Here is an 11,993-nt window from a genome sequence, read left to right as displayed (position 1 = left end):
CTCGAAGAGGTCAGCCTGGCCGAGCTCGAGGCCGCCGCTGACGCGGCCGCGGCGGCGGCGGCGGACGCCGGCGCGGCCGACGCGGGCGCGCCGCCGCGGGCGACGTACCGCTGCGTCGTCGCGTCCGGGGCGCTGGAGGTCAAGGCGAGCGTGGGGCTGTTTCGGGCGTACCCCCTGGTGGCGCCGCGGTGGCGGATCGACAGGATATCGGCGGTGGGGGCGGACGGCAAGGCGGGAGAGGCTCTGCGGCTGCCTAATGACAGGCTGTGGCTGGAGAGAGAGGTGGGCTGGGTTTTGGGGGGAGCGGCGAGTTGGTTCCGCAGGAGGTGGGGGGAGACTCGCTGGCTTGGGAGAGGCGGAGGGTTGAAGTCAGCAGGTGGGGCCGGCGCATTGAGGTGGACGAATGGGCGTGGGAGCAGAGGAGCGGGGTAGCGGCCTCGTGGGGAGGGGATGGCACGCAGGCAGTCTGGGGGGGCGGTGCACCAGGCTTGCATGGCGTAAGCCCTCCGTTTTCGCTGGCACCCTGGAGAGGCGGGCTCGCGGCCTGGCGGCCGTTCCGCAAAACATGCTCTTGATTGCACCCCGGTGACGTGCGTGACCTGCACACTGACTGCTTTGCGGAACCCCTTTGAACTATTTGAAACCCCAGGCCAACTATGGCGCCCTGAAGTGGGCCGCCGGCGCCGGCTGCCTGCCGCAGCTGCTCGCTGTTCAGCTGCTGCGCCTGCGGTGGTGCGCAGACCGGCTGGGCGCCAAGCTGGCGGCGCAGGCGGAGGAGGGCGGCGGCGCGGACCCCATGGCGCTGCTGGCGGCGCGGCAGCAGCTGCGCGGCAGGGGGCGGCAGGCGGAGCTCGTGGCCCTGTGAGGGGGCCGAGGGCCACACACTCTCGCCGCCGGCGCGCCGCATCCGGGGCGACACCCGCAAGTGCCGCGCCTCGCGCTGTGCCGGGCCGCGGCGGCGTTGAGTGGCCCATGCTTGGCCGCTGCAGGTGGCATTGTAATCATGAATGGCAACCAACCATGGATTCTGACTATTTAGTTTAGTGCTGAGGGTGTCACAATTTGGGGATCCTTACAAACCCTAAACACAGCTGCACTGCTGATCGAGTAGTCCCTTGGATCGCCGCTCGACCACGGCAGCGTCTCGCCTGCGGCAGCCGACCGGAAGCCCGGCGCACACAGCGGCCGGCACAGGGGGCAATTTACAATATGGTTACGGCCGCCTGTCTGCTCTCAGCAAAGGGCTCAGCTTGTGCGCGGGCAAAGAACGTGCTGTGATGTTGCATCAATGTCAAGCTCTCTTTGTTGTTGGTGTCGAATGCGCACAAGGCACAGCACGCAACAGCTCTTACCAATCAAGCGCGCTGCAACGCCGATGCGGCAAGACTGTGGCAGGTCGTTGCTGCACGTGCAGGCTGTCCACCAACACGGCATCACCTTGGTCGACCGCAGGCAGTCAGGGCAAACATAAGGTCAGTGTGTGCGCCTTCCCTGCGACACCACACGCTGTGGCCACTACCTCCAACATGCCGGAACCACATCGCTTTTTCAGAACGCCAAGCAGAACACATGCAAGGCGTTATAACAATTTGCAACGACGCCGTCCCCAAGCGACGCGCTCAAGGTGACACCCGTCCTGCCATAATCAGAGCCTGCGGCGCTCGTCCAACCCGCGCACTGGTTGCTAGCCACTTGGCCGTCGGCATACGTGCCGAACCAGAAATAGGTTTCAAGATAGTTGGGTGGTGCCGAAGGCACAACGCCGGCGCCGACAAACGATGTGTTCAGCGGGGAGCCGCTCAGCAGGGCCGCCCAGTTGGCGGCGAGCAAGATATTGTTGGCGGACACGATTGGCAGGTTGGTGGGGACGCCATAGTTTGTGGGCATGTCCTTTACGGCGTCGCCGGTCGCGCTGCCGACGACATAAAAGGATAGGAACGCACGCGCGTTCAAGTAGCCAGGGGGCCGGCTCGTGGCGGACTGGCACAGCGCGTCGGCGCCGGCGCGGCCCCCGAGGCTGCCAGTTTTGCGGTCTGGGAGGGCGAACAGCACCACCTGTGTGGGAACACGCACGTAGCCGTTCGGGGCCACGCCGCCAAGGGTGGCGGCGTTGATGGGCGTGCCGACCCGGACGAAGTCGCTCACGTTGATGGCCTTCAGGCCAGCCTGCAGCGATGTGATTTCGGCCGTGGTGTTGGCTGCCAGCAGCTGCAGCCCGCTCTTGATGGCAGCAATTTCTGCAGTAGCATTGGCTGCCAGCTGCTCTTCGGCTGCTTTCAATAATGCGACCTCGGCGTTGGTGGCGGCAGCCAGCTGCTGCAAAGTAGCGTTCGCCGATGCCACTTGAGGCTTCAACGCATCCAGCCGCGCCTGCAGTGCCGCCAAGGCCGCCTGCAGCTGGAGCAAGGCCGCATCTGTGGCGCTCGAATTGACCTGGGCGGCAACTGGTAGCCCCTTCATGGACGCGTTGACCTTTGACTCCAGGGCAGCCAGGCCGGTGCTGAGTTGTGCGGCTGTCGCCAGCCCACAGCCGATGTGAATGGTGGAGGGATCCTGCGAGGGCATGGGTGACGGATGTGCGGGTCAAGGGTTGGCAGATGAGTCACGCAGAGCACGACACGTCACTCAAAGCATGCTCTCAGACATTTGGTAGCCTGCACATATGTGTCGCGCCCAGCCAGCGCCCCTGGGCATTGGGCGCCCTGACTGGTCACGGCTGTCACGGCGTAGCTGGTGCATGCACGCCACATCCCCCCCCAGCACTGACACGCGGGCGCACGGGCGTGACATATGCGCCCCATTGCAGGCACAGAATGCACAGGCGCGTGTATGTGATTATGTGATTGTGTGTGTGTGTGTGTGTGTGTGTGTGTGTGTGTGTGATTGCGCGCATGTGCGTGCGTGCATGCGTGCGTGTGTGCGTGCGTGCGTGCGCGTGTATTCACTTTGCAGCCGCACTCCATAGCGTGCCTGCGCACCTGGCTGTCTGCTGTGGCGTTGGGGGATGCCAGCAGCTCACTGCAGAACTGGTTCACGGCTGGTGCTGACTTGAGGGCGCAGGACTTCAGCAGTGCCCGCACTGGCGTGCACTGTTCGAGCGGCAGGGAGGGGACGCACGGAGGTGCACCGGATGGTGTTGGGGGTCTCCCTAGCCAGAGGCCTACACCTGCTAGTCGGATGGATCGGCGGGCTGCAGGGACTGGCTAAGGTTCCTTGCTTGCCAGCAGTGCTGACGAGGTTGTACGTATGAGTGCCTCGCAGCGCACCCAAGCTCAGCAGCAACTCACCAGGCCGATTGTTGGCTTCGGCGCTTTAGCCGCCTGAGCGCTGGGGAGTGGAGAGTGTGGTAACAGGCACAGGTCGCGGGACGGGTAAGTTCGGGGCAAAGTGCTCCATTTTCAGGGAGGGCATTTTTTGGGCCCCAGGAGCGCTGCAGAGATGTTGACCGGACGGTGTGGGGCTGCTCCTGGGTTGTTTCTGCCAGCATGCTGCAAAAAATACATTGGATGGGCATGCCCTCACAGACCGACACACATCCTACGACTGCAAAGCGCGGCTCGCAGCTCAGCGGCTGTTGCCGCACCTCACTGCGGCAGCCACCGTCAGCACCACCACCAGGGGCGCGCAGAGGCCCGAGGGGACGTGCGACATGCTTCTGATGAACTGGGTTGAGGTATCGAGCCGTCGTTCGACTGTCACGCGTCCCAGGCTGCGAAAAGATGACCGCGCATTGGCCGCGGGGTGCTTGAGTGCGTGCCCCGCACTTCCTACGGTGAGAATGAATCAGGTCATGCGTGTGAGTTATGGACGATCCTGATCACCTGAACAGGCTGGATGTGGGCCGGGGTCACCGACTTCAGGCCCGTATCCAGCGAAGATCCCCACAATACCGTACTGTAAGCACCAACACAGCTGCGTGAACAAAATTACGAGCATATAAAAGGGCATTTATACATCGCCTGACCCGACCCTTGTGGCTGAAGGGTATGGAGTGGGGTGTCACCAGTGGCGCCGAGGGGGCAGGCGAGGGGTTTGGGGGCGGCAGGGCCGGGCCGCCGCGTGTTGGCGCGCGGCTTGAGTGATTGCTCACTCCTCGCGCGCGTTCGCTGCAGCGGCTGCAGCTGCACGCTGGCGTGCCTGGCGCCAGGGTAGGGTCAGGTCGGGGATGAGGGCATGGTCGTCGCGCGCCTTACTCGGCAGGGTCGAGGAGGGTAGGCTAGTTGTGCACCCTGAAATTTGGGTTGTTGAATGACTGCAGTTTGTCTGGATAGGAAGTTGTCTGGTTGGTTTGCTGCCAGGCAGTGATGTGCGTGCTCGAGGCGGCAGGATGCGTGTGTGATGCGCAGCTTGTGAGGTGGCCTCCGTTGCCCTTTTGATGCAGGTGGAGCATTCCATTGTAACATACTCCGCATGACTCGTGTGAGTTTTACAGTGAAAAGGTCCTTTCGATTGTAGGATGTGCTGGGGTGCATGGCAGGCCACAATAAAATCAAGACGCATCCGAAAGCGATCGGTGCGGGCGGTCCTTGTCAGCAGAACTGAATCTCACTAGCAGTGAGGCCAGCCGTCAGGCATTGATCAGGTGTATGACACGTGAGGCTGTGACATTTTGGGATCGCCTTTGCTCAATGCAACAAAAACCGCAGCTCATGTGGAGCCGCCAGGCGCACAGCCGCTTGGTAGGTGCCTCATCCGGCGGCAGCTGAACTCCAAGCAGTCCCAAAGAGGTTTTGCGGTGCTCCCTGCATGGCATGGCTTGTTTACGCTGTCGAACCATACAATGTTTTGTGATTTTGTGTATAAAACTGCGGCCATGGCTCTCCCGAATTTTCCGCAGCTGTTCTCGCGTGGCGACCCTGTGCTGGCGAGCCTGCCAGGGTGAGCCACCCGCCAAGCTGTTGACGCCATGGTGTATGGCAGTACCATCAGCAGCTCGCAGTCTAACCTGGCGGCCAGGTGCCTCCCGCCCATGGCACGCGTGTGCTCCACCTCCGCTGCCCCCCTTTGCAGGTCCCAGCTCCGCGCCATGCGGTCCGTCTACCAGGAAGGCTCCAGCCTGGTGGGGCTGGTGCGCTTGCCCGACGGCAGGCCAGCGGTTGTCAAGGCGCTTTGCAAGGACCGCCTGATCGCGCAGCCCGCGCTGGTCGACCAGGTGAGGGGCGCAGGCTGCGGGGGCCGGCTTCTGCGGGCGCAGCCGGCTGGGAGCGTCGGGGGTCATTATGCGCCATACGGAGTGCGCACAGGGGGCAGGGAGGAGGCAGCGGCCGGTGGGGTCGCCTTGGCAGCGCGGCGGGCAGCGCCATGCAGCGCCAGGGCAGGCGGGCAAGCGCAGCCCTCGCTGGCAGCCACACAGCTTGCGCCGCTGCTGGCCTTGTTGCACGGCCGAGTATGGACCGTCAGCTGTGGCCACGTGACCTATCAAACACCCAACTCCCCACAACAACCTTTGGCCCATCACTTGATTTCACCCGGGACCTTGTGAACGCAATACCGGCCTCTCACACACCCCCTCCCACCCTCAACGGCCACCCCCAAAACACCCGCCCCCTCTTCCCCTTCCTTGCAGGTGCTGTCTGAGATCCTGAGCCAGGAGGAGCTTGGCCCCGAGGTGCTCTACCCAGGTGGCGTGCCGGCCCTGCTGGCGGTGCACGAGGACGAGACCCACGTGCACCTGGTGTTTGAGTATGGCGGGGAGGCGCTGATGCCCATGATCGGGGGGCTGACCTGGCAGGAGCGCGACGCCCTCACCGACGAGATAGCGCGCACGCTGCTGCCGCTGCTGGCCGGCCTGCATGCCAAGGTGCGTGATTATGGGGGCAGGGAAGGGGGTCGAGCAAGGGACGCCTGCTGTCGCGGGTGGCCGGGCACGCAGGGACGGGGTAGGTGCGAAACTACGGGCGTCGGGCGGCAGGAAAAACCCGACGGCTCGCCACAAGTGCTGCCCGTGCCGCCGCTCGAGCATTGGCAGCAGCTTTGCGTTTGCCCTCTTGCGCGGCATGCAGCACGTGCCACGCCTGCCGCGGCAGGCAGCATGTGCCATCAGTCATCGTCAACAGCAGGAGGCAGCTTCTGCCCCTGGCACACGCGGGATGTTGCACGCTGAGCCAGCCTGCGGTACAGCAATCCGCCACGAATCCAGGCATGATTCTCAGGCGTCGTAGTATGCAGCACAACTCTAGATCGCTCCATGCTCAGACCATCCCTCGTCGCTGTCCACACCGCAGGGTTTCTCATACAACGACTTGAAGCCCGAGCAATTGCTTATCAACCGGTGCCTGGACGGCACCCTGGCGCCCCGCCTGTGTGACTTTGGCGGCGTGACCGCGCTGGGCTGCGGCGCGGTGCTGGCGTTCACGCCGCGCTACGCGCCGCCCGAAGCCGCCGGGGAGATCCTCAAGTTTGTCTACGACCGCGGCGCGCCGTCATACCTGGGCGATCTGGTGGGCCCCGAGTATGACGCGTGGGCGCTGGCCGCCTCGGTGGCCGTGGTGCAGGCAGGCCGCCACCCCTGGGAGACGGCCGAGGCGGCGGCGGCCCTGGCGCGCGGCGACGGCGACGCGCACGACGCCGCGATGGCGCGGCGCATCAGAGACGCGCCGCGCGCGCACAGGGACCTTCCTGACATCCTGGCGCTGCGGCCTGCCAAGCTGGCGTTCCTGGACTCCGCCCTCGACCCCCACCCGGCCGCGCGGCCCAGCCCGCTGGAGCTCTGCTTCGGTGAGTACGGCGAGAGCCTGGGCATCACGGACTGCCTGGACTGGGTGCCGGCCGTCGGCGAGGCCGTGCCGCTGCTGGCGGACCTGGCGGAGCGCCGGCGCGCGCGCGGGGACGAGGCGCGCGCGGCCGCAGCGGCGGCGGCGGCGGCGCACGCCGCAGAGGTGGCGGCGCTGTGCGCGGCCGCGGGCGCCGAGCGCGAGGCCGCGGCGCGGCGCGAGGGGGCGCTTCACGGGCGTGTGGCGGCGCTCGAGGACGCGGCGCGGGCCGGCGCCGTGCGCGAGGTGCGCAAGGACGAGGCGGCGGCTGCCGCGGCGTCGGCGCACGCCGCGGAGTCGGCGGCGCTGCGCGCCGCCGCATCCGCCGCGCGCGACGAGGCGGCGCAGCGCGAGGGGGCGCTCCAGGGGCGCGTGGCGGCGCTCGAATCACAGGCCCAGCGCAAGGACGAGGCGGCTGCGGCGCTCAGGGCCGCGCTGGCCGACGAGCAAGCGGCCTTCCAGGCGCAGGTTGCGGCGCTGCAGGCGAGGCTCGCCGAGCTCGAGGGCGCCAGCAGGGCGGCGGTCGTCGCCGCGGCGGCTTTGGCGGGAGAGGGCAGCCGGGGCGGCGGTGAGTGCGGCGGCACCAGCTGCGCCAGCAGCGTCTGCAGTGGGGACGATGGCAGCGTCGAGCACGCCCTCAGTGCCGAGCTCCTGGCCTCGCGGGCGGCGTCGCCGCGGCTCAGCCTGGACGGCGTGCCTGATGCTGGGGCGGAGCAGGCGAAGGAGCAGCAGCAGGTTCAGCTTGAGGCGGCGAGCCACGCAGCCTCAGGGTGCGGCGTGTCGGACTTCGCTGCCAGGGCCGAAGTTCCCATCAAGGTTGTCGTGGACGGCTGCGGGGAGCCGCGCGCCCCCAGCCGCGCCAGCAGCCGCAGCGTCAGCCCCAGCGGTCCCGGCAAGCTGCGGTGCGCCGGCGTGGCTGCCTTCTTTGCCGCCGAGCACGGCGGTGGCAGCTGCTCGGGCGCCGGCATCGCCGCCCCCACGGCGGGCGCCATGAAGCCCTGCGCTGTCGCACGCGCGGCTGCGACCTGCAGCACTGACGATGTGAGCTGCAGCAGCGCGCACGGCGACGCATGCGCCGCGCCCGACGCCGCCTCCGGCCGCGAGGCGGACGCTGCGGCCGTGATCGCTGTGGTCACACTGACCAGCACCAGCAACGGCGCCCGTGGCAAGGAGTTTTTCTTCACGAGCGGCGGCGTCAAGCGCCCCTGCGCCGTCCGCGGCGGCCGCGACGTGCGCACGCCCGCGGAGCGCGTGCATGGCGCGGCCCACAAGCTGCGCAAGGAGGCTGGCAAGGCGACGGCGGCCCTCAAGGGCCTGTTGTGCATGCGCGCCCCTGCAGCGTACTGATGACACCGCTTCCCTTTTTTTGGAGGCTCGCCCCGACTACAGAACTTCCCGAACCCAAATAAAGATGCTGCATCTGCCAAACCCAAATCAACATAGTCACGTGACAAACAATTGGGGTCGCATATACCTTCGTCATTGGTGCTCAGTACTGGTGTTTGTTTCTCGAGAAACACCGGTCTGATTGCAGGTTGCACGCCGCCCGCAGCAATGCGGCCGCTGCCCCGCCCTCTTCTGCGGCGCCCCACGGTCCTGGCCTCCTTGCGTGACGCTTCAGTGCTGTTTGGGTGCACTCTCCCTTCCTTTTCTCCCCTCCAACCTTGTTTTCTTTTCAGGGTTGAAGCACTTGGGCCGATCCCTGACGATGCACTTTGCGTTGCGGGCAGGCAGCCCTGCCGCCCCTTGGATCGTTGCATTTTGTGGGCTGGCAAGTCTGCCGCCCCTTAAACCGTTTGCAGTGGAGCCCGGGGGGCAGCCGCGCGCACCAAGGAGTCAGGGTGGGGCCGCTGCCGAGCGCGGTCCGCCCCCAGTCCACTTGGGCGCTTTTACCTCGGGCTTTGCATGTGCAGCCCCAAAACCTCCGGGGCGCTTGCTTGCTCCATCGACGGTTCCAAGCACTGGTTGCCATTTTCAGGAAAGCATCGTGTGGACCGCCCCTTGGATGGGTTGCACTGAAGCTCGGGGGCAGCCCCAGCAAGGAGTGGGGGCCGGGCCGCTGCTGAGCGCGGTCAGCCCCCACTCGACTTTGGCGCGTTCACCTCGAGCTCTGCACTCGCCGCCCCTGCACTGCTTGGGCACACATCTGCTCTGTACGACTTGCCCATATTCTCAGTCATTATCTCTGACCAAGCACTTTGGGATGATGTGACTTTTTGGGTCTTGAGGGCAGGCAAGCACGACCCTTTGGACCATTGGCATGGTAGCCTGATGGGGAGCAGATTTTGCGGGTGGCGCGGCAGGCAAACGTCCTCCCCCTGTTCTGTGTTGGTGTTGAAGTCCGGCTTGCGCATGCGCAGCCACGTACACGGCTCGCTGCGTGTCATTCCTGCGATTTTCGCTGCCTTCTTGTGTAGCGCGTCATCCGATTTTCGCAGCCCTTCAGGAGCATGCTGCTCAGTCATGACTCAACCGAGTGTTTGCGCAGGATTCTCTCGCTTCCTGACTTAGCCCACCCAACCTTCTCGTGAAAAAACTTGCAACTTCGACTTCAACATTTCTGGGGGCCTGTGCAGTCCCATTTCATCAGCAACCACGGTAACGCGTCAATAATTATAGTCCCTGCTGCGGAGGGTGGGGCTGGGCAGAGCACCTTACAGTTTCATGGGCTTGCGCTGATGCCTAGGGGTGGCCCTTACCAGTCAGCTGGGTGACAGACGCATCACAGGGTTTTGCCGCGGGTGACCTGGTGTGCTATGAGGAACGTGTGACTGGCAGGCACAGCAATCAATGGCAGCTGTGAAACTTGTCACGTCAAGCCAAACCAGGTTCAACATCAGCACAACCATGCGTATGAGACCTGGCAATCAACACGCCAACCTCTCAACAATCCAGCCCCCCGCCAGGCTGCAGTCGCCGAACTGTCACCTCTTGCCCCGCCAGAAGCGCGTAACCCGGCGTCACCCGCCGCCGTGAGGTGACACCAGCCCCCAGGACGACGATGCACCCGTCTCGATTCGGCGCGCAATACGCATAACAGTCAAGCCCCTCCCGCCGCTCTGATCGACTCGCCGTTGCGCTCAGGTAAATTGTATTACGAGTCCCGGTGGAAAGGGTATGGGCAGGGATACGGTACCCCCACTTGCTTTGATCACTCTGCTGCTTGCCGCACACTTGCCACTTCCCCACAAGACGGTGACAGCCGAGCGACTACAACTCCAAGGTAATTGAGGTGTTCCTCCGGTCTATGCCCTTCAGCAACAAAGAACGTAGACTTCAGCGTGCTGCTGCACGTGGATGTCTGGGCGCCGTGCCATAAAACCAGGCGCCCGAGGCTGTGCCATGACACCAGGCGCCCGAACTCGTGCCAGCATCATCATGAGAGGTCAAAGGCGGTGCGCACCAGTGGAGGGGAGGCTGCTGCGACAGCTGACTAGCCAGGAGCTGAGGCCACCAGTGGTGACGAAGGAGAAACATAGCTCGTCGCGGCTTTGCGACGGCACTCAAATGCAACCAGAGCGCCCTGGCCCACACATAAACCCCCCTCGAAACTGGTGCAAACCGCACGCGTTGCCGAGGAAATTGGGAGGTGGCAGCTGCCACCCCAAAAGAGGCTGAGGTGAAGAGCAGCTGTCATGGTCCCAGCTGCCTGCCAGATGGTGCTCACGCTGCTCACTTTCTGACACATTTATATCGTCAATTGCACTGTGCACGCGGCAAACCTAGTTGAAACCAATCAAAGAGGTGACGCGCCCTCGCATACCGTTGCTCCCAGAACCTAGCCATCGTACTTCTTCATGAGTTTCTTGCGCAATACCCTGGATTTTGATGTTGCCACTGGCCGGGTGTCAATGTTGCGAGGCTTGACCTGCCAATGTAATGTGCTGCGCGGCCGGTCCGACCGGCCGGCCGGCAGGAGTCCTGCCCTTGGTACGGCGGCTGTGGAGCCCCAGGTCCGGCCATTCTAGGCCAATTCTCCCACGACTTTGATGATGGTTGGTGGTTTTCAAAACAACACCTGTGCAGACGGTGCCTTGACTTGAAGGTGGCCTGGCCCACCGATCAACGTGCCCTGTCGCAGATCGGGGGCGGCGGACATGCCTCACACATTGCCGGCACACAGTAGTACCGACCCTGTGCCCTCGTCTTGCGCTCAGCCTCGGAGCGTCCTGGTCTCTGTCGTAACATAACACCTCTCATTTCTTATATCATAAGTGCGAACCACGCGCGCTTGACCCTCGATCTAACGTGGCATCAGCGTACCGACAACACAGGTATGGAAAGGTGGCAGAAAGTAGTAATACAAAGCGACAAGGTCGACCTGATCGCGCAGGCCGTGGTCTGCGAACAAGTTCAGTGCGCTTTGCTTCACTCGTGCCACTGCACCCCTTGTTTCTGCGCGCGCGCTGCATCACCGCGCCGGCGCCGCCGTCCCTGCAGGCCAAACCGCAGCCCTGCCACTGGCTCTTCCAAGGCGTCCGACAGGCCAGCAGCGCGTTGCGTGGCGGGCGCCAGTCGCCGGCAGCACGTACCTCTTTTCAGCCGCTCAGCCGCTCACCAGCAGGAGCAGCAGCAGCGGCGGTAGCAACAGCAGCGGCGGCGGAGGCGGCGACCGCAGCGGCAGCGGCGGCAGCCATGGCGTCGCCACAGCGCGACACCGTCAAGCTGGTCAGCGCGGAGGGCTTCGAGTTCATCATAGACTACAAAGCCGCCTGCGTCTCCAACACAATACGCAACATGCTCAGCTCCCAAGGCGAGCACCGGCGGCGGGCGGAGCGGCGCACCCCAGCGTTGGCGAGCCGGGGGGCCACCCGGGGGGCGCTCCGCCGCCATCACAGATTCCAAAGGGCTGCCCGCTGCTCACGCCGCGGCGTGACGGCCGGCGGGGCGCTGGGGTGGGGCCGCGCCGCTGTTATTGCAGGCGGCCGGCCAGCCGCCCGCGCTGCCCAAGCCCCAGCCCCAGCTGCCGCCCCGGCGCTTCGTCCTCCTGGCGTTCATTGAAGCGCGCGTCGCCTTTGCACCCCCCCAACGCACTCCAGGGTCCTTCACCGAGACTGAGCTCGGGACAATCAACTTCCCAGAAATATCTACGCCCATCCTGGAAAAGATCTGCCAGTACTTCTACTACAAGCTGCGGTACCAAAACTCGTGGGTGACGCCTGTGGTCTTAGTTGGCCGGATTAATTTGAACGGCGACAAAGTCATGCGTGGCAGGTTTTTGGGCGGCGGGTGGTGGGGGTG

General features: G+C 64.7%; 4 protein-coding genes across 4 annotated transcripts; 3 read left to right on the top strand and 1 right to left on the bottom strand.

Moving 5' to 3' along the window:
* Positions 1-649: 649 nt before the first annotated feature.
* On the top strand, positions 650-865 carry MNEG_8980 (hypothetical protein; the record flags this gene model as incomplete). Its single annotated transcript, XM_014042551.1, has 1 exon — positions 650-865. A coding segment is annotated over one exon (216 nt), but the record flags the coding sequence as incomplete, so codon positions are not given.
* Positions 866-1,548: 683 nt separating this feature from the next.
* On the bottom strand, positions 1,549-3,651 carry MNEG_8979 (hypothetical protein; the record flags this gene model as incomplete). Its single annotated transcript, XM_014042550.1, has 4 exons — positions 1,549-2,553; positions 2,979-3,089; positions 3,288-3,327; positions 3,584-3,651. The coding sequence occupies 4 exons, from the start codon at positions 3,649-3,651 to the stop codon at positions 1,549-1,551; spliced, it is 1,224 nt and encodes a 407-aa protein (XP_013898004.1).
* Positions 3,652-4,813: 1,162 nt separating this feature from the next.
* On the top strand, positions 4,814-8,099 carry MNEG_8978 (hypothetical protein; the record flags this gene model as incomplete). The annotated part of the gene is made up of 4 exons (XM_014042549.1): positions 4,814-4,878; positions 5,011-5,152; positions 5,567-5,800; positions 6,225-8,099. 4 exons carry the CDS (start codon positions 4,814-4,816, stop codon positions 8,097-8,099), a joined length of 2,316 nt encoding a protein of 771 aa, XP_013898003.1.
* Positions 8,100-11,387: 3,288 nt separating this feature from the next.
* MNEG_8977 (hypothetical protein) lies at positions 11,388-11,542 on the top strand (the record flags this gene model as incomplete). The annotated part of the gene is made up of 1 exon (XM_014042548.1): positions 11,388-11,542. A coding segment is annotated over one exon (155 nt), but the record flags the coding sequence as incomplete, so codon positions are not given.
* Between the last annotated feature and the right edge of the window lie 451 nt (positions 11,543-11,993).

Source organism: Monoraphidium neglectum (assembly GCF_000611645.1).
Source record: "Monoraphidium neglectum strain SAG 48.87 unplaced genomic scaffold scaffold01774, whole genome shotgun sequence".
NCBI lineage: Eukaryota > Viridiplantae > Chlorophyta > Chlorophyceae > Sphaeropleales > Selenastraceae > Monoraphidium > Monoraphidium neglectum.
This window is presented reverse-complemented; position numbering and strand designations above follow the sequence as displayed.